We start from the raw sequence: 26,745 nt of genomic DNA on the forward strand, positions 1-26,745 counted from the left end.
AATTGTATTGTGTGTGGACCTCACCACACTCCACCGTCCTCGAATTGAAGCGATACAACGTATTTATTTCGAGATTTATCATCATTGTATCGTTCATATTCTAATCCCGCCCCAGAATTCTTGGTGCCCCCTCATCCCATATACTGAAATGGACTAAATTTTCTAGCAGATAAGCATAAAACTATCTTGAGCGGCGCTCTCCCAAAATCAATCCTGACTACGCCAATGCTTTTTGATTACAGCCTATCTCATTTTCGGCTCTCGAATACTCATGAACATAATACATGGAATAGAAAATAAACTTTTGTTGTTGTTCAAAGACTGGAGTGAGATAGTTGACAATCACAATCGAAAAAGTTGACTCGGGCATTGATGTTACATCAATTTTAAATACGAAAGTAGGTAAATTTATTAAAATGGCACTGCCATAGTGTCGCGCTAGACATTGAAGTATTGAATGTGTGGACGTTGTTAACGACAATAAATGCTTTCGTGCTACTGCAATGGCCATTCATCCATGTATGTATCTATATCTAGGTATATGTTCCAAGCTTATGAATGTACGACACTAAACAGTGTAAACACTCACACTACAGAGGTGTCATTTTATAAACTGGATACAAAAGATAGTACCTAGTAGTTGTAGGTCTTTCTGTTATGAAGTTGTGTTCAATCTTTGATTTTACTTTTGGTGTAACTGTACATGTGTATAATATGTTTGTTGTACAGAATGTACCGGCGCATTTTTGATAAATTGAATATGTTCAATAAACCAGTCTTCCACTAAACGTGTGTCAATGAATACCTCAAAACGATATAACATGGCGCAGTCGGTGTAAAATTGTGAATATCAGTGAAATAATCAAAATGGGTGATTATAGAGGTTTACCCCCAATGGACTTCTCCGGAAATATTTCAGAGAATTGGAAAATATGGAGACAGAAGTTCGAAAATTACTTGGTTGCCACCGAAGTAGGCAAAAAGGACGAGAAGATTCAAATCGCACAATTACTGCATTATATAGGCGAGGAAGGTTTCGTAATTTACAATACTTTCACCTTTGATGACGAAGATGAAAAAAATAAAATAAAAACCATCCTGAACAAGTTTGAATGTCATTTCTTGCCAAAGAAGAACTTATCATTCGAACGATACCGGTTTTTCACAAGGAAACAATTGACGAATGAAAAAATCGAACAATATGCAACTGATCTGAAAAACAAGGCACGTTCCTGTGACTTCGGTGATTTGAAGGATAGCCTAATAAAAGATATTTTCACTTGTGGATTACAAAATCAAACTCTTCGTGAAAAGTTACTACAGGATGATCAGATAGATTTAGATGGAGCAATAAAATTTTGTGTGACGATTGAAAACTCTAAACAACAGGCCAGTGTCATCACTCAAGAGTCCAGCTCGTCGTTATCTTTGGAAGTACAATCTGTAAGAAAAGCAAAAAAACATCATCAATTCAATAAGCGGCCAGGAAAATACACCAACCCTAATGAAGGACAAAGTCAAAAAGCAAGAGAACAAAATAATTCTTCTGGTAGTGGACGCAGACTCAGCAAAAATAATGGAATTTGTTATCGATGTGGCGGAGTACATGGAAAAAACCAGTGCCCTGCGTTCGGAAAAAAGTGCAATTTGTGCGGAAAATTAAATCATTACTCAAAAATGTGCCAACAAAGAAATGTAAATACAGTGAATTTAAGTGAAAATAACCCAAACGAAAATGAGGATTGCTTATTTATAGGGAATATCGATGTCAATGAAAATGATAGTTCTTGGTATGTCTTGCTAAAAATAAATGATGAAATTGTAAAATTCAAACTGGATAGCGGAGCACAAGCGAACTTGATATCAATGAAAATATTGAAACTAATTAATTTTCCTTCTGATTTAATATTGAAAAGTGATAAAATTCTAAAATCATATACAAATGATAACTTAAAAATCTTAGGAAAATGTTTCTTGAATTGTCAGTATAAAGAAAACAGTCATAAATTAGAATTTTTTGTGGTTGAGGAAGATTTTCCGTGTCTTCTCGGCTTGAATACATGTATTGATTTGAATTTGTTGAAACGAGTGGATACTTTAAATGATAATACTGAAATAAACAATCAAGAATATTACAGGAAAATTATTAATGAAAATTCAGATCTCTTTGCGGGATTAGGATGTCTTAAACAACAATATCACATCAAATTAAATGAGAATGTAACTCCTATAGTACATCCTCCCAGGAGAATACCTATTCCGATACTTAATAAATTCAGAGAAACTTTAATTGACTTGGAAAAAAAGAATTTTATAAGAAAAGTGGAAGAACCCACAGATTGGGTAAATTCAATAGTAGTAGTGAGAAAAAAGGATGGTTCATTACGTATTTGCTTGGATCCAGCCGATTTAAATCGGGCAATAAAAAGGGAATATTTTCCGTTGCCGACAATTGATCAAATAATTCCAAAAATGAATGGTGCATGTATTTTCAGCACATTAGACGCAAATTCTGGATTTTGGCAAATACAATTGGACGAAGAAAGTTCGAAATTGTGTACGTTCTCAACCCCATTCGGGAGATACTGTTTCTTGAGACTTCCTTATGGAATTCGCTCAGCTCCTGAGGTTTTTCATAAGCGATTCAAAAATATTTTTGACATAGAGGGTGTAGATTTATACGTGGATGATATAATAGTGTGGGGGCGTACACAGGAAGAACATGACATACGTTTGAATAAAATTTTCGAAATAGCGAGGAAAAATAATATAACTTTCAATAAAGAAAAATGTAGATTTGGTTTGAGTGAAATCAAATTTCTAGGACATAAAATTACCAGTAGTGGATTTTTTCCAGACGAGAATAAAATTTTGGCAATTAAAAATTTTCCTGTTCCACAAAATAAGAATGATGTACATAGATTTTTAGGAATGATAACCTATGTTGGTCGTTTCATCCCTAACTTGTCAAATAAGAATTATCCCCTTCGTGAATTATTGAAAAAAGATGTGATTTTTGAGTGGAACGAGCAGCACATGAGATCATTCAATGAATTGAAAAATTTGTTGATTAATGCTCCAGTATTGCAATTTTATGATGTGAATAAACCTGTAGTTGTTTCTGTGGATGCCTCGAAAGATGGTGTTGGTGCTTGTATTTTGCAAAATAATCTTCCTTGTGCATATGCTTCTAGGGCACTCACAGAAACACAAAAAAGATGGGCTCAAATCGAAAAAGAGCTTTATGCTATTCTGTTCGGATGTGAAAGATTCAATGAATATCTTTTCGGTCGTAAATTTGTTGTGGAAAGTGATCATAAGCCTTTGCTAGGTGTTTTTAAGAAACCTCTCACATTATGTCCCTCGAGACTTCAGAAAATAATGATTCAATTGCAGAAATACGATTTCGAAATAGTTTTCAAACCCGGTAAAGATCTTTATATTGCTGATGCATTGTCTAGGGCATTTTTGAATACTTGTGTGGAAAACAATAGTGACGATGATTTAGAAGTTTGTGCAATTAATATGAATTTTTCAATGACAGATAAAAAATTTAAAGAGTTGATCGAAGCAACATCGAAGGATTCTGAGTTATTAATATTAAAAAATATGATCAGAGACGGATGGCCTTCAAAAATTTCTAGTGTTCCTTCAGAAATAAAACCTTATTTTAAATTTAGAGCTGAAATTATAGAAACTAATGGCTTATTATTCAAAGGACAGCAGTTAATTATTCCTAATAAATTGAGGAGAGATATTATACAGAAAATTCATTTAGGACATTTCGGTATCCAGAAATGTAAGAGTCGAGCAAAAAATTGTTTTTATTGGCCAGGCATGTGTAAACAAATAGAAGATACTATTCTTAATTGTAGAATTTGTTTAACATACCGAGTATCTCAACAAAGACAGCCCTTAACAAACCATGAAATACCAAAAATACCTTGGTACAAAATAGGATGTGACATATTATATTTAGGACATACTATGTATTTACTTGTAACTGATTATTATACAAAATGGATTGAATTGATATTTTTAGAAAAAAACGCATATTCAACAACTGTTATTAAACATCTAAAGTCAATTTTTAGTAGATTAGGTATTCCGGCAATATTAATTTCAGACAATGGCCCTCAATTCAATTCTCTTGAATTTAAGAATTTTGCTAAGATATATGATTTCTCACATATAACTTCTAGCCCCAATTACCCTCAGTCAAATGGAATGGTGGAGAGACAAAAACAAACTGTAAAAAAAATGTTGTACAAAGCTTTAGAGGAAAAACAAGATTTAAACTTAGTTTTGCTTATGTATAGAAATAGTACTTTAGAGTGTGGTTTTTCACCAGCACAATTATTGATGTCACGGAATTTAAGAGATGTATTACCTACTACTGAAAACTATCTTAAGCCTAAATGTATAAAATTCAAAAAATTCGATAATAGAATAGAACTTAATCAAAAGAAACAAAAACTGAATTATGATAAAAAATGTAAAGTTCTGAAACCAATTGAAGTCAATGAAAATGTTAGATATCAGGATAAACTCAAAACAAATTGGCAGTTTGGTAAAGTTATAGATAAACCAAGAGAAAGATCATATATTTTGCAGAAATCTGATGGTTCTTCTGTTACTAGAAATCGTAGGTTTATTGAAACATTACCAAGCTCCTCTGAAAATGAAAATATTTCTTCTCATGAAAATGGAGATGATGCTCAAATTTCTCCTAATGAAACATTTAAAGATTCGATTTCTGATAATTCGTTATACAAAGTACCCGATAGAACAATGTATGGTAGAGTCATAAAGAAACCAGATAGATTTAAGTTTTGAAACTATTAGAAAAAGGGAGATGTTATGAAGTTGTGTTCAATCTTTGATTTTACTTTTGGTGTAACTGTACATGTGTATAATATGTTTGTTGTACAGAATGTACCGGCGCATTTTTGATAAATTGAATATGTTCAATAAACCAGTCTTCCACTAAACGTGTGTCAATGAATACCTCAAAACGATATAACACTTTCAAACATTTTCTTCGAATTGTCTGTTTCAATATTTAGGCTGTGAGGCAGTGGCGGCTCGTGATCTAGTTCACCTGGGGGCTACTTTTAGAATAATAATAAAAATATGAAATTTTAAAACCAGTTTTCCGCAAAATTTTATGCAATTTATAATTCTTTTTGAAACATACCTGTTCTTATCTACTTGCTCGTTGTGCTTAATAATATTATTCCGGTATTCTAATTGAGCAGCGATATTAGTCGTAACCAGAAAAGCTAATTCTGTCGAACAATTTACAGATAGCTCATGCTTCTTAATTTTTTCATTGAGGTGCTTCAAATCTCTAAATCCTGCCCTTGCCCATACGTTATCAATTGTTATACACTTGTCTTGAGAAGTTTTTGGAGTTTTATCTGCCTGGGTTAAATTTAAATCGGGGGTCGGTCTACCCAGCAGTTGAATACGGCTTTTTTCCGCCAGCGAAAGCCTCGCGAAATCAGTTTTTAAAATAATTTGAACACTATTGTCCGCCGTGATTTGAAACGTAAACAAATACGAACGCACGCTAAGATGTCTATACGCTAGCCGGCAGCGGCTAGAATGAAGCGGATAGGGGCGACTTTTATCGTAGCCCTTTTACTCCTTAAAACGACCGACACGAAGAGTTGCGGCTGGAGCCGAATGACTGTCCGAATGCAAGAATTCGGGGCTACACGATTCATCGCCCATGCAGGGACGAACTGCTAGATTATGATTGAAATAAACAAAACTGCAGGAGTCGCATGAAAGTTTTACATTAATAAATTATATAAATAATCGTGGAAAGTAATATTTTCATTGAAAATCGTATGGGAAGGTAAATAGCATAAAAGGATTGATTTCTTGTGATTTCTTGTATGGGGGGCTGTAGCCCTATAGCCCTCACAGACCAGCCGCCACTGCTGTGAGGCAGATAACTATCTAGCAGATGAAACAACATACTTTGATTTGTCCAACTCCCTACGATACCACTTTCATACTTTAACCCTCTAATACCCAAGTCCGCCTTGAGACTGGTTGCATATAAGTGGATAAAAAATTATTCTGCCCATGTCCGCCTTCAGTATAGGTTCATTTTGTGAGAACAGGTGTTAATGTAAATCAGTTAACTATTTGCGAAAAAAAGATGTAGATTACATAAGCTAATTTGAAACTATACGGAAATAATTCTAAAAAAGGAAAAAAAACTTGGGCATTAGAGGGTTAACTGTATTATAAATATGTAAGGGAGTTGTACTTTTCACTGGCAGGGGGTTGAAAATAAACAGACAAGATTTTTCCCCTCGAATCGGAAATCCATGGGCCGAGCGATTTGAAACTTTTTTATTCTAAAGCTGGATAATCGGTGTGTACAGTACTCGAAGAGTACTGTAGGAAGTTGGAAGGTTTTCTCAGCAAACAATAATCATTTTAAAGGTTTTTTATCTTAAATATAATCATGAACATAGGTTTTGAATAAATATATTTATTAAGAATACTAATGCTAATGGTAGGCTTATCACAACCACAAATTATGCTGGGATGCCCAATGAATCCAAACTGAAAGTCTTGAAGTGGTGGATGAATTTCATCTAAGAAATTGTGGGAATAAGTTGCGCAACGAAAATTAAAAACGTTCAGTATTTATGAAAAGAACTAGTGAGTAGCACATAGCCAGCTCAAATTGACCATCTACTCATTTCAATTTTTTTTGTAATTGATTTTTCAAATATAAATATCTCTGAATGAAGCATTCATCGATTGAAATTTATCTTCTGCTAGAATTTCCAATCACATAATTTCAAATTATTGTCTTTTGAACTATCGAAGTAACGACTTCCCAACTGTATTCGTCGATCGAAATCAATTTAAGTACATTTAAAATGGCACAATTTCCAACAATATCGATCACATCCATCTAAAGCTTGATTTATAATCTACAGAAAAATTGGTTCATTTAGGCCTGAACAGTTTCGACTTTCGGTTGAATTATACCTCCCGGTCCTGGTAAGGAGGACGGACTTTGCATGAGGTATTCATCAACGGCTCGAGCGGCTTGCCTTCCTTCTGATATGGCCCACACAACCAAGGATTGGCCTCTTCTACAATCTGTAAGAAAGGCAGAAATAAATCATCATCATCTGGAGACTGAAGTATTATGAAGCACTATTCTATAGTGCATGAAATGATAATAATAAAAATAATAAAACCCAATTGCACTGAAAAAGTGAAAAAAATAAAGTTATTAAGAATTATATGACGGATCAGGGGAAATCATAGACCTATAAAACACATGGACGCGCCCTTCCAGTGAGTTCCAATAGCCACGAGTGCGGCCAACATGAGATGGAGCTAGTATGGGCAAGAAAACGTTCCTTAGAACGCCTTAGCGCTAAGCGCATACGATTTACTTCGATTTTTTTTATAATATAGGGAAAATTAGAAATGAAATTTGCTTAGAAATATTTCGATAATTGATTATAAACATAATTCTATTAATTTAGGTATTAATTTCCGAGCTATACCTATTGTATATTGTAGAGATAAAAACAAGTACCTATAATCGAATAAAAAAAAATGAACGAATATTAGTATCATTTAGATTGCGTTTAATGATCCAATTAGAACTAAAGAGCACAATTTTTGTTTTCGGCAACTATTCCTCGGAAAATACAACAGATAAGTTCATGAAAAGTTTGTGAATAAATTGATTTGAACAAAAACAATTGAGCACATGTTTAGCCAACACAATATTATGATTTCTTGTTGGTTCAATGTATGAAAAATATTTTATTGATCAATATTGCTCAAAAGGTTGAAAAATAGACATTACAATCAGCATACTAAGTAATTTTTCAACTGAGGATAATGTTTAGGAAGCATATTTATATTTTGTCCCAATGGAAAAGCGCATTTTGGGCATTTATTTTCCCTTCTAATCTCAAGTGCTTCTTGAGTATTATTTTATCTAGATGAGAAAAGAATTGACATACATTTATTGATTTGAAATGAATAATTCAACTATGATATAATAAATCGATTAATACATTCGAAGTTACTATACCTGCGAAATTTCACTTTATCTGTCTTTTCAACTCATTTCGTACTATTAATTGTACTCTACGAGGACACCATTATTAATTTCATAATAGAAAAAGGATACGACATTCAAAGTTGATCTAAAATTGGTGAGAAAATTCTGAAAATTTCGATAAATACAAAGTGCAAACGAATGTTTTGCCCATACTAGCTCTATCTTATTTCGGCCGCACCCCCTCTCTCTCTACGCCGTGTCCATGTGTTTAATATGTCTATGGGAGAAATACTTCTGACTTATTCCAGCAACATTATATCAGAGTGTTTATGATTTCTTTTCCCATTTTTTCATGATAAGACTAACAACTTATTACTCGTATTACAAGTACATTCTATTCGAAAAACTTCCAGAACATGGGATACAAAGTCCAATTCTTAAATGGATAGAAACATATTTTCGTGCTCAACGTTACGTTGGTATATGTGTTAACTTGGAACGTTTCCGCCTTCATTGTGCTGTCAAATACTCGCCAGAGCCAGACTGTTGGCACGCTGATAACAATACTGGAGCGATTCGCCCTCTCGTGCAGATTAATACATACAAAACAATGCGTATCATAGTTATCGATAATCCAATCTTCGCGATACTATTTCTAACAAGCTGAAACGCGTTTTATCGCCATCTGCAAAATTGAGCTACAATTCCCAATATGACTGCACTCAAAAAAAGTACGTAAGATTTCAACAATTGGTAAAGGATTATAAAGGATATATTTCATCACAAATTGACTATGACTGGTATCAAACTCAACTTACCTCCTGCCGCGAAAACATTTGAGACATCTGTTTGATAATTCTTCGTATTAAAGTTGGATCTTGCATCCAAAGACAATTCTAACTGATCTCCGATAGCCCTTTCAGGACCTAAGAAACCCATTGCCAAAAGAACGAGGTCAGCGGGAAATACTTTTTCAGTGCCAGGAACTTGAACCATCTGCCATCTTCCACTGTCATCTTTCTTCCATTCAACATTTATGGTTTTAATACCGCTCACTTGGCCTTTACCGTTGTCGATGAATTCCTGTGTCATAATACTGAAAACACGTGGGTCCTGTCCAAATTTCGTTCTCACCTGCAAAAAGAAACAATTTTTCTACAAGCATGTACGTTCGAACCTTTTCCTGCACTCATTTCAAGTCGCACAGGAGTCACCGCAAACGGTGCATGGAGAACCACTGCTATCATAAGCCGAATACCTAATTTGTGGATTATTTTTTTTTTATTCTAGGGATACGATACCTACAAAATGTCATTTTTACAAATTTTCGTGCCTTTCTTTGTTCTTGCTTATACAACATAGACATAGAGACATGGACTGTGCCTTCCCTTTATATCTATGCATGAAATACGATCAAAAAAAGTGACAGAGAGAAAAACACGTCGGGAATGCAGTTGTCTTTTTCTAGAATTTTGATTGGTTTACACTCACCTCTATGTGAACAAAAAAGAGAAAGGTAATGTCCCGACGAGCTTTTCTCTCTTTCTAATAAATAGCCAATTTCATGCTGGCATTGCTCAGTCCATGTCTCTATGTCTATGTTATACAACTACATATCTACAGAGGATCGGTCACACCCATATCGAATTCAAAAAGTTGTTGAGTTGAATACTCAAAGCCTGAACGTAAACGTTAAAGTGAAAAATAACATCAAATAAAAAGTTTACGGGTTTCATAAAACTTTCATTGCTCGATCAACGACATGACAGCCACTAGATTTCCAAAACAAAATCACACTGAGACCTTTGCATTTCTGAATATTTTGAAGGAGAATCAATTGAGATTATTGAATATACGTATATAGATCATAATTTGATACGAAAATGATTTCTGAATGCTCATGACTGAATTATCGATTGAAAACAAATTGACGTTAATTCGTCAATCAAGTGCTGATTCCCGGATCAAGCTTTCTGAAACCGGGGGTTAGTGAAATTTGAGTTAAAACTAATAACCTATTAATTTGTATTTTGCTTTTATGTTATTTTCGTGAACTAAACAAAATAAAACAAATACATTTTTAGGGTAATTGAGTCGTTATGAATTTTCAATAAGGCTCTTTATATTACTTGAATTTGTCCTAACAGAACAACTTGGGTAGTCGGACTTGGAAGATGCTTGAGGTATTCTAGCTACCCATTCAACAATGTTGGGAATCGAGCAGTGTGTTTCATGAGCTCTAATATTGAGCTTTGACAGCTTGAATAATATTTGGAAAATTAATATAGTAATAATAATTTATAAACATAATGAAGAGAATTTTCAATATGGAAGTTTTTATTTTCAATGAAATGGAAAAAGTGCCTCTTAGAAGCTTGAGAATCGCATTGGAGTTTCAGCCATTTTCTTACCGAATTCAGTTATGTAATCTGATAAAAATAAGTTTTATAACGAAACCCCTTTGATGAATTTAGAATCACTGCTGATTTCCTATATTGTGCATATAACTTTAATTCATTTTGAGAAAATACACTAAGGACTTATATGGGAATCGGCTTTGACAGTTGTAATTCTGCCATTTGGAAGTTATCGGTGCTTAAGATATACGCGTTCTTTACGTAGGCTGCAAAGCTGACGCTTACGTTAACGGTAAGAACTGATGAATACGCACAGTGGCGGATTTACCATAGAGGCTGAGTGAGTGCAGCCTAGGGCGGCAGATTTCAGGGGACGGCAAATTTAGGGACAATTTTGTTTGCACTAATCATACAAACTGAAATATTTGTATTTCATAGATATTTTAATATCTATCTACATCTGATTCTCCCTAAATATAAAAAAAAAACTAAACAAGTAGTGCATCATTATTATTTTCCTGCTTCACTCTTATTTCGGCCGCTTTGAACTCTGAATACTGAAACTTCGTGAGGGTGAAAAATTTTGGTGAAGCCAGATTCTGAATCGTTGGGATGTGTTTCTTCGGTTCCCACTAAAACACAATTCAAAAAATGTTTGTCCAGAAGTTCGTATCTATGGCTCTATTTACAAGGAGGGCAAAATTCGTTGTCTACTGAGGGAATCTCGAGAACTATCGCAGCCAGAAGAAAACGGATGACACATTCTGGAGCTCTTTCTTCATGACTAATCTGAATCTGAAAACAGAACCGGCCTATCACTTCTGGATTTTGAGTTATAACCAAAAATTGGGATTTTGACGATTTCGAAAAGTTCTCATAGCTTTTTTGTGTTTGAAGTTACATATCTGAAACTTACCTTCTTAGTCACTTTTATACGTAGATTCTACAGACAGAATCTTTTTTTCCAATTCAAAAATAACAAATTCAATGAAAGTTTGCATTTAAAAAAAACGAAAGTTCACGTAATGTTCCGAAATGAAAAAATATTTGGTGCTCGTCAGTGGATTCTACGTAAAAAAGGGTCTGCAGAAGGTTCAAGTTTCAGATCTGTAACTTTAAAGACACAAAAGTTATGAGAACTTTTCGAAATCGTTAAAATTTAGTTTTTTGCTAATAACTCAAAAACGGTTTTCACCATTCTTTGTTTCTCTGAAAAAGAGCTCGAGAATGTGTCATCCGTTTTCTTCCAGTTGCCATAGTTCTCGAGTTTCCCTCAGTAGACAACGAATTTTGCCTACCCTTTATACACCAGCGACTAATTGTTCGGGTGAGAGAAACTTTTTTTGCTTGAAAAAAGTGAAAGCATTGGCTCTTTTGTGTATAAAGTCAGAACTAATGAACAAAATTTCGTAGGACGACATCGCAGAAAGATATTTCAACAGCGGGTTTGAATGTGCGATCAACGCTTGATTTCTAAAACGAAATCACTGAAACCTTTTCATTGGTGAATATATTGAACAAGTAGCAATTGAGAATAATTTAATGGACGTTTAAACATTATTTGATGCGAGAATGATATTATGAATGATCATGACTGAATTATAGATTGAAAACAAATTGACGTCTTCTGTTGGTCCAGCGTTGATTCCCTGATCAATCTTTATGAAACCCTAGGAGAGAGTTTTATGAATTACGTTCCTATTTAATTGTCATCGTCAGTCAGATTGTGGCCATATCATACATAATATAATATGAATACTTGCAAACAATTCAGGGGTTGATTCAAAAAGTAGGGAAGGTTTTTGCTTTTTTTGTGCCCCTGTCTAGAAACAGCCCTCTGAAGATGGCGCCCGAAAAGCAGTTTTTGATTTTTTTTATTGAAAATCAATAAATTTTCACGTATTAAATCAAGCAGATATTTCATACGGGCTGGAAGGCATTGAAAAAATTTTGGTTCTGTTTGTCTATGATAGAAAGGGGTAGAAAAATCCATCTTGCTTTGCAAGAAACTTTCTCGATATTCATATCATATAATAAAAAATTAATTTTGGATAACTTAATCCATTCTCAAAAAATCTTCTTGACATTTTTGTCTTATATACTCATAAAGATGACTGTGTGCACTACAAGAGACCTTATTTGTTAAGAATGGATCGAGCTATCCAAAATTAATCTTTTATTTTGAAATATGGATATGGAAAAAAGTTTCTTGCGGAACAGTGTTTAGGAGTGGCTTTTTCTAGCACTTTCAATCATAGAAGAACAGCACCGAAAATTTGTACCACGCATAAAATACCTGCTTGATTTCATTCTTGTCAGTTTTTCGATTCTCAAGAAAAAAATTAAAAACAGCTTTTCGGGCTAAAACTGAACAGGGGGACTCAGAAAAGAAAATTTTACAAGGTCCACCCTATTTTCTGACGAAGAATCACTCCCTTAATTTTTTGCAACTATTCCTATGGACCATGTTACCATGTATATATAGTGTGCCATACTTAATGATAATAAATTAGTCTATGACTAAATTTTATTTCATTCAGAAAGAAACGTTTTATTTCTTGTGAAATCTCAACTTAATCGTTGCGTTGTAAAAATGATCTGGAAACTCGGAAACTGACACATCGATTCCCTAGGTCACAATAATTTATGAGTAGTTATTAGGACAAGTGTACAAATCTCAAAGTTACATTTTCACTGACACAAATATTTTCATTAATATTTTGAACTAAATAATTATGGTAAAGGCGGCAAAATTTGAATAGCCTACTGGCGGCAAATATGTAAATCCGCCACTGAATACGCATACGTAGATGCATAGGCTTAGCTAGGGTTGAGTTTTGGGGGGGTTTGAAATGAAAGTTTTCTGATTTTAACATATAAAGTGAGACTCTTTGAAACTAATATTATGTACCTATATTATTTCTGGGCGGGTTTGAACACCCCGGCTGCGCCCGTGCGTATATGTCAATATAATTACGTTAAGGCCAGGCGCAAATAGAAACGCAGCTTAGTGAGGTGACGCAGCGTGAGTTTTTGTAAAACATAGAAAAGAACAAGACCGCGCCAATAGAGTGTGACAGTCGGACTGTTTATTAATTTATCCTTAACTTCCTATGGACAATTTTAAAGTGTTACTTTTATTAGTTGTATGATGAGCCTTGAGAAAGGAACAAAATAGTTCCGAAACGTTGGCGAATTCATAAGAGATTTTTTTTCAACTTGTCCAAATTCCTGCGATATTTTACTTATTTGAAACATGGACGTGAATACTGCAGAGTATATATTTGTGTTCTGTGGTGACAGTGACTTGTCAGATAGTACGTGCAGCGCAGGAAAAAGCTGCGTCATCTCACCAACCTGCGTTTCTATTTGCGCCTGGCCTAAAGGCCAGAAAATATTTAGAATTTTCAACCAATACAATTTTTTCGATTTTCAACTCACTTCTTCATGTCCATAATCAATTCTGAAAATTCTCGGCCACTGAGGCCAAGGATTGTCTTGAGATCTTTTTGGTCCAGGTTCCGGTAATATTTCGAATGTAACAATTGAGGCGGCCCCTTGCCTGAGAGAGGTTGCAATACAATCACAGCCTGTATCTCCTCCTCCTATAACTATAACATTTTTATCTTTGGCTATTGGCCCATCACGATTAGCTCCTAGCTGTTTCTTCTGCCAATTCTCTAAAAATTCCATTGCGAAGTGAATGCCTCCGAGTTGTCTGCCTGTAGATAAAAGTTTTCAAATGAGTATATCCAATAGTAAAAGTAAAATTCTACGAGGTTTGCTCGTGAGAATTCAGTTTCTATAATCTTTTTATTCTTTTCACAATTAACTGAAATCAACATTGAAAAATTGGAAACAGCAGGCTCAGCAGCCTTTGTGCGCTTTTTGCAATAACTAGAGACTAGAGGCCATCGACGCTTGACTTCTCGAAAAAAAATTCTACCAATATTTCCAAAAATACAGATACAATCTGATTTATGCATCTATCTAGAATGTGAATCTGTTGGCTTGGTTGTATTGAGAATATTCAATTTGAATTGAACATGATTAATGATTAGTCATGTTAGTATTACAGGGACATAGGGTATGATCTACTTACAAATGTATCAAACAAATAAGTGTGCTCTCAAAATATGAATTACCTGGTAATGGCAAATCTCTGGGCCATGTAGCTCCCGTGCATAAAACAACTGCGTCATACTCTTTACTCAAATCGGTAGCTGATATATCTTTTCCAATATTTACATTGGTTTTGAAAACAATCCCTTCTGCTGCCAATAAGTCTACTCTTCGTTCTACCACTGCTTTACTTAATTTCATTGTTGGAATACCATACTGAAGTAAACCTCCTACTCTATCGTTTCTCTCAAATACTGTCACACTATGACCCGCTTTGTTCAACTGGCTAGCACAAGCAAGACCAGCAGGCCCTGTGGAAAAATCATTTTCCAGTTGATCCCACATATTTTTTCAATTCAATTATTTACGTACCAGAACCAACAATGGCGACTTTCTTGTCAGTCCTTACTTGAGGTATTTGAGGCGTGATCCATCCATTTTCGAAAGCATGGTCAATGATGGAACATTCGATATTCTTTATGGTTACAGCAGGCTCGGAAATACCAAGAACACAAGCTGCTTCACAAGGTGCCGGACAGACTCTTCCTGTAAATTCTGGGAAGTTGTTCGTTTGTAATAGTTGGTTGAGTGCCTGTCTCCACTGGTTTTGATAAATTAGCAGATTCCATTTCGGAATAATGTTACCAAGAGGGCAACCATGTGAGTTGGACTGACAAAATGGAACACCACATTCCATACATCTTGCAGCTTGAACTCGAAGACCTTTTCTTACATGCTGGAAATTATAAATTTCATCCCAATCCTTCATACGTTTATCCGCTGGGCGATATATACTTGTTTCCCTTGGGTACTTCATGAAACCTGTTAGAAATTATAGTTTAATGGATTATCGTATTTTTACTTGATGTCATACCTTTAGTTTTATCCAACACATTATCTTTCTTTGGATCAACCAAAACATCTTCTATATCGCGAATTTTTGGCTCATGATTCAACCCATTGGTGAGTTGAGATTCAGCCATCTTTTGTCGCAGGGCTCGTTGGTAATCGTAGGGAAATACTTTGACGAACTCTCTCACTTTATTATCGAAATCGTTCAATAGTTGCTCAGCCACGATACTACCAGTTAGCTCTTTGAATTCTTTCAACAGCGTCTTTACGAACGAAACGTCTTCCCTTTCTTCCAATTTGCAAAGTTCAACCATTTCAGGGTTGCATCTAGTCGAGAATTTACCATCTATATCCCAAACGAAAGCTATACCTCCAGACATACCAGCAGCGAAATTTCTGCCAGTTAATCCTGCAAGCGAAAATTGAGAGCATTTTTAATAGAATAATCCTAATAATATTGTAAAGGATTCATGGATACTCGGCAACAATGAAATGATTTCGGCAGCACTGCATAAAATATAATTTAAGGCGATGATGACACCAAATTAACAAAATTGACGTTCCGCTTACATGAAAACACCATCTTTAGATTTAGGATAACCAATACTAAATTTAAGAATTCAAATATTGAATCTACCTAGAATGAGGATGAATCCTCCAGTCATGTATTCACAGCCATGATCACCAACTCCTTCCACTACTGCAGTTGCACCTGAATTTCTGACAGCAAACCTTTCAGAAGCAATGCCCCTGAAGTAGGCTCTTCCAGACGTAGCACCATATAAACAAACATTTCCAACTATCACGTTTAGATGAGATTCAAAAGGAGAAACTTTTGGTGGATAGATCACAATAGTACCACCAGAAAGACCCTTTCCTGAAATAAAAAAGAATTCATCAAGATGGAATTTTTGTTGAGTTTTGAAGGCATATGCTTATTTCATCTTATGAAAGTGTCTCCTTACCAACATAATCATTAGCGTCGCCTTCTAGGGTAATGGTGATACCTTTGGCGAGGAAAGCTCCAAAACTCTGCCCTGCCGAACCCTTCAGTTTAATGCAAATGTGTTTACCTTCTGGTAAGCCTTCCTCATTATATATTCTGGAAGATTAAATATTCGTGAGAAAATTTTCTATCGATCATGCTCAACAAATACTAACTTTGAAATCTCGTAAGATAATGTGGATGCAAATGCTCTACATTCGTTGTTGATGTTCATTTCGATCGTAACAGCATTTTGTTTGCCCTCCAACAGTGGTCTTGATAATTCGATCAATTTGTTATCTAATCTATTCTCAAGTTGGAAGTCTTGCGCTACTGATCCGCCCTTGATGTTTACACCAGGCCGCATGTGACTTGCGTTTTGCAATATCAAATTGAGATTGAGCATTCTTGACTTGGCTGAACCAGTTTCAGATGCTTTGAGAAGATCTGTGCGACCAATCAACTCTTGGAATGAACGAACCTTCAAAACGAAAAATAACATTTAATTTTGAACACAATGTATAACAAACAAAAATATAGGACAAGTTTGAACTTGTACTCGTGATGAATGTCAGATCTTTTCACTTGCTACTCGAAACTTTTTCAATTCTGGTTTGGGTTTACCGATTGAAAAAAAGAACAAATGTTGATAAAAGTGAACTTAAACATTCATAACTGAGTCTTGAAATAGATCAGGGCAAACAGAAAGGAAATAATTCTTAGCATCAGTATGTGGTTGGTCGGAAAATTTTGTATAAAATACTGGTCAATTTATATTGATTATGTGGTGGTTTTTAGGGGCGAAAAATGATATTTACGATTCCCGGCTAAACTACCTCATATCGAAAAAAATTGTACGAAAAAGTTGTAGATAATTGCTATATCAATACCATTTTATTTTTGATATAACCTCAAATTCATGGTGAACAATGCGAGAAACCTATTTTGCATTTTTTTTCGCAGCAAAAATGTATCGATTTGGATGAAGATCACTGAAAATATAGACTTCCATGTACTTGATGAGCAGTAATTTTTTTTCGAATTTTCGAATAGCCATTTTAAGTTTTCATAATGAGCTGTGCCATGCTTGGAAAAACAAAATTACTTAAAAATTTTATTTTACGAAACGTTCAAATATTCATTAGATAGGGTCCAAATTAGTTTCAAGAGTTGGGTTCTCAGAATTTCTGGTATTTTTATGGTACGTAAGTGTCATAATAAAAAAGTGGAAGACGTGGCTGATATCTTTTGTGTTCGAAAAAGATTAATCAAATAAATGAAAAACTATATTCCGAAATTCATTCCATTCGATGAAACCGTTCGTGGTTCTTTTAAAGTCTGTACCTTGCAGATTCGGAAAGAATGGTAAAGGAAAGAAACTGTTTCTTTTGACCTCAAGCATCTACTCTTGAAATATTTGTACGAGTCAAAGACTCACCCTGTATATGTATATTTTGAATATATATTTCTCTTTGCACAGGATGAAAAAACGTAATAAGCCAAATAAAATGCAATTTTTTCGAAATTACAATCAATATCCAATTTAATTTATTTATGCAACCTCTGTGGCATAATTTTTTTTGATTGACAAAGTAACCCGCGTTAGTTCCGAATGATTCTGCTACACAAGGTAAGCCCCAAACCAAATATTTCGAAATAAGGATTACTTATTACTTACACCTAGATTAGCCATATGTTGTCTAACTTCTTCTGCTAACATGAACATATAATTTATGACATGTTCGGGCTGTCCCGAGAATTTTTTCCTAAGTACTGGATCCTGAGTTGCAATTCCTACTGGACAAGTGTTCAAGTGACATTTTCGCATCATCGTACATCCCATCACAATCAACGGTGCGGTACTGAAACCGATTTCATCTGCGCCAAGTATTGCTGCTACGACGACATCGAAACCTAGAAGAAATGGTCAGCGTCAAAACAGAAGAACAATTTACTTTACAAGATAATAAAGAGAATGAAATAAAGTAATTACCCGTTCTGATTTGGCCATCGGCTTGCAAAACAATTCTCGATCTGAGATTGTTCAATACGAGAACTTGATGAGTTTCTGCTATTCCTAGTTCCCAAGGAAGACCAGCAGATTTGATGCCAGTCCAAGAACTTGCACCTGTGCCTCCATCATGACCAGACACAACGATATGTTCCGCTTTGCCTTTAGCAACCTTTATGGAATTGAATCAGTTGTTCAAAAACTGCCAGTTTTGGTTATAACAATGAGGCAATTAATTTGCCTCATGAAAAGAATATTGTGGAAATTTTGAAGTTTTCTATGTTCTTCCTACTCAAGTATAGATCTACATACCCCGGATGCCACCACACCAACTCCTACTTCAGATACCAGTTTCACGGATATACGAGCATTCGGGTTAGCGCATTTCAAATCATAAATTAATTCTGCCAAATCTTCTATGGAATAAATATCATGATGGGGTGGGGGAGATATGAGGCCAACTCCTGCTACTGAATGTCTGGTTTTAGCTATTTCAACAGATACCTTATACCTAAAAAAGGTTAGTAATAATACGGTTTCAAGAAAGTCTCAATGATTTTGCTCACCCAGGTAGTTCACCGCCTTCACCTGGCTTAGCTCCCTGCGCCATCTTGATTTGCAAATCGTCAGCGTGTGCTAGGTAAGAAGAAGTCACTCCAAACCTTCCAGAAGCTACTTGTTTTATTGCGGAACGTTTGGATGGATCGAGGTATCTTTCCGGATCTTCACCACCCTCTCCAGTATTACTTTTTCCTCCTACCTTAAATTTATTCCATCAAATGAGTGAACAACAATTAAGATTTGGTTAATCATACTTTATTCATAGCCATGGCTAATGTTTGATGAGCTTCCAAACTGATAGAACCAAAGCTCATGGCTCCTGTGGCGAATCTTTTCACTATTTCGGAAGCAGGTTCGATTTCTTCAATTGGCAGAGGTTCGTTTTGTGTCCGAAGTTCTAACCGTCCCCTTAGCATAGTATTTCTCACGGATTCCATAGTTGATTCTCGAAACTTTTCGTATGCTGATTTATTGTTATTTATGGCCGATTCCTGAAAATATGTTTTATTGAGTACGAGCATTTTATGGAGGGTTTTGTGAGTCTTCAAATATTCATTTATTTCTCCTCCTCTTCTTCCTATAGATGAAAGAATAATCATTGAAATTTGTTTCATGCAGCATGAGATTGATATTAACTAAGATCTGAACTGAAGAATAAGAATAACTCTAACAAGAGATTACAATTGGCCGAAATATATTAATGTGTGACCTTTTTCGGAAAAAAAAAAGTGAAATGAACGATTACAACAATTCTCTCGTGTTTTACATTTCGACGTCGTTCACTGTATGTTCCTTCTATAATGGGGTTGACATAGTTATTCTTTTACCTGAAGAGCAGCAATGCTAGCAGGTTCGTTGAGATGTTTTTCCCCTCCTGCTCTCCAATGGTAGTTTCCAGCATCTCTGAGTACCAAAGAGTCCACTTGATTGTTGTAAGCATTTTGATGTCTGTTGAGAGCCTCCTGTGCTAGCATCTCCAAATTGACTCCTCCTATTCTTGATGGGGTACCTTTAAAGAATATAAAACTAATGAAAATTTCGCTATTTAAAATATGAAAATTATTTTTGATAAAGTTATTGACGAAATTTGCTCTTTCAATACACCGTATCTCGAGGTTTCTTGGATTCTGGTAATGAAGTGATGATGTCTTTTCTATTGGGATGGGTTGATTTCGAAAGGTGCAGATGAGTTGAATCCGTTGAAAAAATTGCGCGGGTATGAATTGGGAATAAAAAATACATACGAAATATTTCAGTCCAATGGCCTGCAAAATACGGTAATTGGAATTTTTACTTTTTGTCGCAACAATATACTTACGTGCTATTTCCAGAGCAACTATTTGGTCACTAAGCTTATTGCGGCATACACTCGTTCGTTTAACATTTTTCAAACATTAGTGTATACTGCAGTTTTATATCTGAAAAAATAACACGTAAACGAAGAAGAAGTTTGCATGAAATGTACCTTTGAAGCACTTATCGATGACGTCCTCGGCCAAACCAACAGCTTCGAAAATTTGGGCGCCCTTGTATGATTGCAAGGTTGAGATACCCATCTTAGCCATAACTTTACTGATACCGGTTTGCATTGCCAGTGCGTAATTCTGATAAATTGCTTCATCGGATAAGGATGTGTCGAGTATTCCTTGATCTCGAAGGCTTGAAGCTAATTCGAGGGCCAAATAAGGACATATTGCGTCAGCACCATATCCTAACATCACACAAATGTGATGTACTTCTCTTGCTTCGGCTGTTTCTATCACCAATGCCACTTTCATTCTAGAGCGTGTTTCTATTAAATGATGGTGGACAGCACCTGAAAGGAAAGTATAGAATAGCTGATAAGAATGCCTTTTTATATGTTTGCAAGGTTAACAATGAAACAAAGATGGATCTTCTAAAACGATAAATCATAAATGTGAAATAATCACCTAATGCTACCAAACTGCTGATGGGAACTCTGTCTGCACCACCATTCCTGTCTGATAGTATAATGATTTGATTCGTCTGACTAGCTTCATTTGCTTCATCACAAATATCCTGCAGCTTCTTCAGGTATCCAGCAGTACCTTCCATTGCAGGGAAAGTTATGTCGATAACATGTGATGACCACGAGCGATGCTTGGTATGAATCAATACATCCATATCAGCAATGGATATCACAGGTTGCTTCAGCCATAGTCTAGAATATAGGAAATAAACATACTTTCTGTTATATTCGATTATATTGAGGGTATAATCACCTGTGAACTTGTTTAGAGCTAGGTTCTAATATATTCTCTTCGGGACCAATAGGACACTGAAGAGACATAACAACCTTTTCTCTGAAGGGATCGATGGGAGGATTTGTAACTTGTGCGAACAGTTGCTTGAAGTATTCATAGGTTAAAGGTGCGAAGTTCGAAAGGCAAGCTAAGGGAACATCGTTGCCCATACTTCCAAGAGCTTCCTTCCTGAAGAATATAGAAGAAAAATTATGGTCTAGAATATGTTAATATGTTTTCATAATATCAATAACGATTGTCGAGATTACAAGGCACACAAAAGCGACATCCTAAGCTCCTAAACATATCCTTTCAGTATGAATGTATCATTATGAATTGATCTGATCGAAATTCGCAAAGCACTTATTTTCAATCTTTTAGAGTGGAGACTTTGCACACTTTTTTGTGGAGAATGAACAAATTTTTAATTCTAGACCGCTCTATCCATTTGTCTCCAGAAAAGTTCATGATGTTACTCATTGTTATTCCAACTTCTGGAAAACTTGGCTGAGGGAATATTTGCCCACATTTAAAAAGTAAAGACAATCTACCAAGGCATGCTAGAAGCTTAGGACAAGTAACTGCAGTCATTTCAATTTTGATTAGGAAAGTTTGTATAGTGATCGTGGATGCGATAAATTCAACCGTTGAATACCAACGCCCAGTTACAAAAATTAACCTCTCTTTTCTTATTTCCCATGCATAATCGTAACTATTTTTTTATGAAACACATGATGAGCTACCGATTGTAAAATTTTAGTTACGTACTTGTTATTGATCATTGGCAATAGCAATAGGTGAATGGTTTCTGTTGAATACCCATATAAAGGTAGTCTCTTATCCGTTAAACCGCTGGGTTCGTATTTGGGTTTAGTACCATGGCCACTATCCAAATGAGCTTTTCGAAGTTCATCCATAGAAATCTGAAAGTGTTAATGAGTAATGTATTCGAAGGTAGTTATTCCAAGCACAGTGAATGCTAAGCTAGAAAGGGAGGGGATGCCACACACTAAAGAATACTTAACTTCTGAAAAATTACATCATTCTAAATAAAAGAGATAAAGTTTGAAGGAGTTAGCACATCAGCTTTTAAAGCAGAAGACTCTTCGAGATGAAAGTTATTCTTTGTAACAAAAATAAGTCCTGAATTCCTCATACGCATAACTTACCATCTGGATTGTCAAGGAAATCATGAAAAAGACAATGGGATTAGTATACTCAGATAAATCGTCTTGGTTTCGACATGATGAAGAATTTTATAGAATACCGAGTAATTCTTAATACGGTTGGATAATAAAACTACTCACTTGCTCTTTCAACCACTCTCCATGCGGCCTAGATTTGGCGATTTTCTTCTTCAATTCCACATCCTGTATTACCATTTTTGCGGTAGTATCCACCAACAACATTCTTCCTGGTTTCAGCCTACTTTTTAGAACCACATCGGCAGGATCTACGTCATATACACCAACCTGTTTATTGAGAATTAGGCTTTTTGTTCAACATAAGACAATTTTTGATATTCCTTACCTCACTCGCCATAATAAGAGTGTTATCTTTTGTTATGTAAAATCTTGAAGGGCGAAGACCATTTCTGTCGAGAATAGCACCAATGTAGCGACCATCGGTGAATGAAATCAATGCTGGACCATCCCATGGTTCCATGATGCAGGATGCCCAATGATAATAATTTTTTTTCTCTTCAGACATTGTTGGGTCGTTCTGCCAAGCTTCTGGTACCATTGTCATGACTGCCTGGAATATGTACCGATTTTCAAAAAAATTCGGAACATTCAGAAAGAGGTGAGCAGAAATATTAAATTATTTACCACAATACCTTGGTTTCTTATTATTATTATTATTAGAACAAAGATTCAAAAATATATGGATTTACTTTGTTTCGTTAAAAGAATAGTTTTTTCCAATTTCAGTAGTGGTTTGTTTCAATTCATTGAGTCATTAGTATCGTTCATGAAGATATTGGTGGAATAAAAAAGTATTTTCCAATTCATTTTGATGTTCTATTCAGTAACGGTATACCATGCGAAATGGCGTTATGGCAAGATGGTGGTGTTTATATTATTCGCCTAATATGCAATAACATCCTTTATTGATCTTTGAAAAGTTATTTGTCATGAATGAGATTCAAATGAAATATAACAAGAATGGCATCAATAAAAAAATAACATAGCATTTCAATTAGTTTTCATGGTCGCATCCAGCAACCATAATAAATTGGATTGAAAAAATCTAGGGAAGGGATTTTTTGTGACAGAAAGTGGATAACTCATCGTCTTTGTGAGGAATTTTTTTGTACCCAGTCATGAACTTGTAGTTGAATTTGAAAAAAAATAACCATAATATGAGCGGAAAAATAATATTCATGAACAGTACAAAAATATATTGAAATGAATAAAATATATCTGTCAGTATTTGGAATGATTCAATTGATGTCACTGGAAATTAATGAAGATAACTTAAAACTTAACAGTTTTTTAGTTCACCTCTGGGAGACTCCTATTTCCAGCATGTACTAAAAATTCAAGTACACAATCAGCTGAACCACTGTCTGATAGATTCGGTTCAACAACAGGATAAAGAGATTTCAACGTATCACCAAATTCCTTATTGGACATCACTCCCTCTCTTGCTTTCATGAAATTTACATTTCCTCTCAATGTATTGATTTCTCCATTATGGGCTAACATCCTGAAATGAATCATCTAAAACAACAATTCTCCGTTAACCGATTAAACGTATAGCTCATACCTTAATGGATGGGCTCTTTCCCAACTAGGAAAAGTGTTAGTTGAAAATCTGGTATGAACGAGAGCCAAATAGGCAGTGTACATCGGATCGGCTAAATCAGTAAAATATGACCATAGTTGATCGGAGGTGAATTGTCCTTTATACACAATAGTTTTTCTGTTGAGGGAACAGATATAGAATCTTTTTGCAGGACCAGGAATTTGGTGACTAGCTTGTTTGCGCAGGATGAAAATTTTTCTATCGAGTTCATCTCCATCGATGTCAGGATTATTGGGTGCCACAAATACCTGGAATTATTCAGTTAAGAGAAAAAGCTTCTCTTTTATCAATTAATTTAAAGTAAACTAGCAGCAAATGAAGTGAGACACATTACTTTGATGATATTGATACACCTCGAAATGCAAAGCCTTATCCCTCGCCTATATGCCACTGGCATAGAGTATTTTTCTTTTCAATCTCTTTCTTTTTGTATAGGGTGTGAATGTGAGGCAGCCAAAAATTTTCATTTTTTGGCGAAGAAGTTGAGAAGGAGAGGGCCTGGCCTTTACAGGGTTTTTTATGCTCGGTGTAATGTTAGGTCAACACCTCGGGATGTCTTCGCCAATTTTCGGATACGATGAGTTGCTATGGAAATTTCGCCATTTCACATCACTTTTTTCTTGAAATTCTAGCTACAACTTCGACATTTCCTCGCTGATGCTCGATTTTTCGCCAGCGGTGTGAAGCACTGAAGCACCTTCCTTAATCTTTAGGTTAGTCGCAAAGGGTTTTTTTTTCTTTCAAGCTACTGTTGTTCAGGGTGTGAACATAAAGAAGCGAAAGAAAAATTTCAGTTTTTTGACTAAGAATTCAGAAATATTGAGAGTCTTTAAGAGTTTTTCTTTATGTTGGGTGGATGGTTAGGTCATTATTATTATTATTAACTCGAGACGTTTTCGGCATTTTCTCGATATTTGTGTTGTTATTGAAATTCTGTTTTCCTCGTGAAATTCGCTTTTTTATATAAAAATAGCAGATATCGCTCAAAATGCATCAAAGATATCTTGTAATTAAAATAATCAGATGCATTGACGTGTATAAGGAAACATATGATTAATCAATACAATATTAATTTTGAGTACCTAACAATTTCTACAGTTATTTCTTCATAAGTATTAGCTTTAAGGGTAACATGGAGTTTTTTTCGAGCATAATTAGTGCGCCAGTATCGCCAAAAGCTAAATCCCTTAAACGTATTTAAATCCTCCTAGATCCTCCATCAGACATCGACCCTATTGGAGGAAGTTGGATTTTTTCCAACAGGAACGCGTTTCTTTAGGATCTGAACGTCTATGAATGGAACTCATTTCATTTGTAGCTTCCTTCAAAGTGTAGTTCAACAAAACTGTAGAAAATTTCGAATAAAATTTCTCGGTTTTTCTTTCGTTTTTTATCACATACCTCATTTAATTACACAGTATTCCTTGATGCAGTTTGAACTTACTCTTTGCTATTGTTTTTCAAAAAAGACGAAAATTCTCATAAAATAGCGTTATTTCCACACCAACGCGACAAAATGACAAAACGTCTCGAAGAAATGTCCACCCAACATAAAGAAGAACTATGTGAAGTTCTCGCTGTTCTTGAATTTCCAGGCAAAAAAGTGTAAATTTTTTGCTTCCTTATATTCACACCCTGTACAGAAGCAAGATCTTGAAAAACGCGAAAACGCCAGTAGCGCAAAGACCAAGAATTGTGCTTGTATCAGTCGAAGAAATGTCGAAGTTATAGTTAGAATTTCAAGAAAGAAAGGTAATTTCTTAAAATGGCGCATTGTATACGATAAGTGACAAAAAAATTCCGATTACAATCCACCCATCAAAAAAAAAATTTAAAACCCTCAACCATTCCCAAATTCTTTGCTACAAAAAAAATTAATTGGCTGCCTTACATTCACAGCCTATACAACAAGGAGAGATTGAAAAAAAATTGCCCTGTGCCAGTGGTATACAGGAAATGGATAAATATTTGCAACATCATCAAAGTAATGTCGATGATATAAGACCTTAGAACATAAAAACATGGAATGGAAAATAAACATTCCAAAGACTGGAGTGAGATAGTTGCTTAGTGTCGCCAATCACAATTGAGACAGTTGACTCGGACATCATTTTCACATCAATTTTCAGTAAGAATAGATAGGAAGTATGTTCGAGAAACATCGAGAAACATGTGTGTACAACCTTTGAGTATTCAATACTCAAGGGTACTAACGTGCGTTCAAAAAAATTCGTCGTCAAGTAGGCTATGGAATTTCCAACGTCGATATTTCGTGTCTGAACGTAATTCTCAGCTTTTGCTGTACTATTTTCCAGGCGAACTGTCAAGTTAGAAGTTAGCATTTTGGATTGTTGTTGTTGTCAGGAAATTATAAAGATGGTTTTTACGGACGTGTAGAAAGCATTTATTATTGAAAATCTTACTTCAAAATTGGGCAGAAAACAGAAGGAGACTGGAAATATTCTTTAATGTTTCCGCACTTCCAGCGAAATTCCCAATGTTGCTGAAAGAATCAATCTTTCGAAAGTACTGTTTTGCGATGCGTTGACGGAACAGGTATGTTCAAGCAAAAAAAGTAGTGGTCGACCAAAGAAGAAATCTCAGAGTTATTCAGCAATAATGAAAATATGATGACACAGAAGACAGGAGCTCCACGAACCTCTGTTCGACTTTTAACTCATGTGGCTAGAGTATCTGTTCGCATATTTTATTCCACACGATTTTGA

General features: G+C 35.2%; 2 protein-coding genes across 3 annotated transcripts in view; one reads left to right on the forward strand and one right to left on the reverse strand.

Annotated features, from left to right (window-relative positions):
- The first annotated feature begins 676 nt into the window (after nucleotides 1-676).
- On the forward strand, nucleotides 677-2,627 carry LOC123310930. Its single transcript, XM_044894644.1, has 3 exons — nucleotides 677-2,032; nucleotides 2,141-2,343; nucleotides 2,496-2,627. The coding sequence occupies exons 1-3, from the start codon at nucleotides 868-870 to the stop codon at nucleotides 2,625-2,627; spliced, it is 1,500 nt and encodes a 499-aa protein (XP_044750579.1). The 5' UTR covers nucleotides 677-867.
- Nucleotides 2,628-6,451: 3,824 nt separating this feature from the next.
- LOC123312571 (glutamate synthase 1 [NADH], chloroplastic) overlaps nucleotides 6,452-26,745 on the reverse strand; it is a 46,191-nt gene continuing 25,897 nt past the window's right edge. The window contains exons 4-27 of one of the 2 annotated variants that reach the window (XM_044897073.1): nucleotides 23,981-24,267; nucleotides 23,716-23,920; nucleotides 22,742-22,966; nucleotides 22,519-22,683; nucleotides 22,381-22,383; nucleotides 21,980-22,134; nucleotides 21,191-21,400; nucleotides 20,879-21,129; nucleotides 20,413-20,763; nucleotides 19,775-19,956; nucleotides 19,202-19,438; nucleotides 18,953-19,146; nucleotides 18,699-18,897; nucleotides 18,369-18,558; nucleotides 18,054-18,289; nucleotides 16,552-16,856; nucleotides 16,356-16,492; nucleotides 16,028-16,267; nucleotides 15,413-15,799; nucleotides 14,911-15,360; nucleotides 14,562-14,849; nucleotides 13,858-14,138; nucleotides 8,878-9,193; nucleotides 6,452-7,134 (exon numbers count right to left, since the gene is read on the reverse strand). In XM_044897073.1, coding sequence (XP_044753008.1) covers nucleotides 6,983-7,134; nucleotides 8,878-9,193; nucleotides 13,858-14,138; nucleotides 14,562-14,849; nucleotides 14,911-15,360; nucleotides 15,413-15,799; nucleotides 16,028-16,267; nucleotides 16,356-16,492; nucleotides 16,552-16,856; nucleotides 18,054-18,289; nucleotides 18,369-18,558; nucleotides 18,699-18,897; nucleotides 18,953-19,146; nucleotides 19,202-19,438; nucleotides 19,775-19,956; nucleotides 20,413-20,763; nucleotides 20,879-21,129; nucleotides 21,191-21,400; nucleotides 21,980-22,134; nucleotides 22,381-22,383; nucleotides 22,519-22,683; nucleotides 22,742-22,966; nucleotides 23,716-23,920; nucleotides 23,981-24,267 — 5,646 coding nt within the window. In that variant the 3' untranslated portion in view covers nucleotides 6,452-6,982. The remainder of the gene's footprint in view (nucleotides 7,135-8,877; nucleotides 9,194-13,857; nucleotides 14,139-14,561; nucleotides 14,850-14,910; nucleotides 15,361-15,412; nucleotides 15,800-16,027; nucleotides 16,268-16,355; nucleotides 16,493-16,551; nucleotides 16,857-18,053; nucleotides 18,290-18,368; nucleotides 18,559-18,698; nucleotides 18,898-18,952; nucleotides 19,147-19,201; nucleotides 19,439-19,774; nucleotides 19,957-20,412; nucleotides 20,764-20,878; nucleotides 21,130-21,190; nucleotides 21,401-21,979; nucleotides 22,135-22,380; nucleotides 22,384-22,518; nucleotides 22,684-22,741; nucleotides 22,967-23,715; nucleotides 23,921-23,980; nucleotides 24,268-26,745) is intronic. The other variant, XM_044897074.1, reaches the window with a different exon arrangement.

The sequence above is a fragment of the Coccinella septempunctata genome, chromosome 4 (genome assembly GCF_907165205.1).
Source record: "Coccinella septempunctata chromosome 4, icCocSept1.1, whole genome shotgun sequence".
NCBI classification, from domain to species: domain Eukaryota; kingdom Metazoa; phylum Arthropoda; class Insecta; order Coleoptera; family Coccinellidae; genus Coccinella; species Coccinella septempunctata.

Coding starts and splice junctions, on each gene's coding strand:
- LOC123310930 (XM_044894644.1), top strand. CDS start 868: ATGGGTGATTATAGAGGTTTACCCCCAATGGACTTCTCCGGAAATATT. Junction 2,033..2,140: donor ATTTTTTGTGGTTGAGGAAG/ATTTTCCGTGTC, acceptor AATATTACAGGA/AAATTATTAATGAAAATTCA. Junction 2,344..2,495: donor TGGAAGAACCCACAGATTGG/GTAAATTCAATA, acceptor ATGTATTTTCAG/CACATTAGACGCAAATTCTG.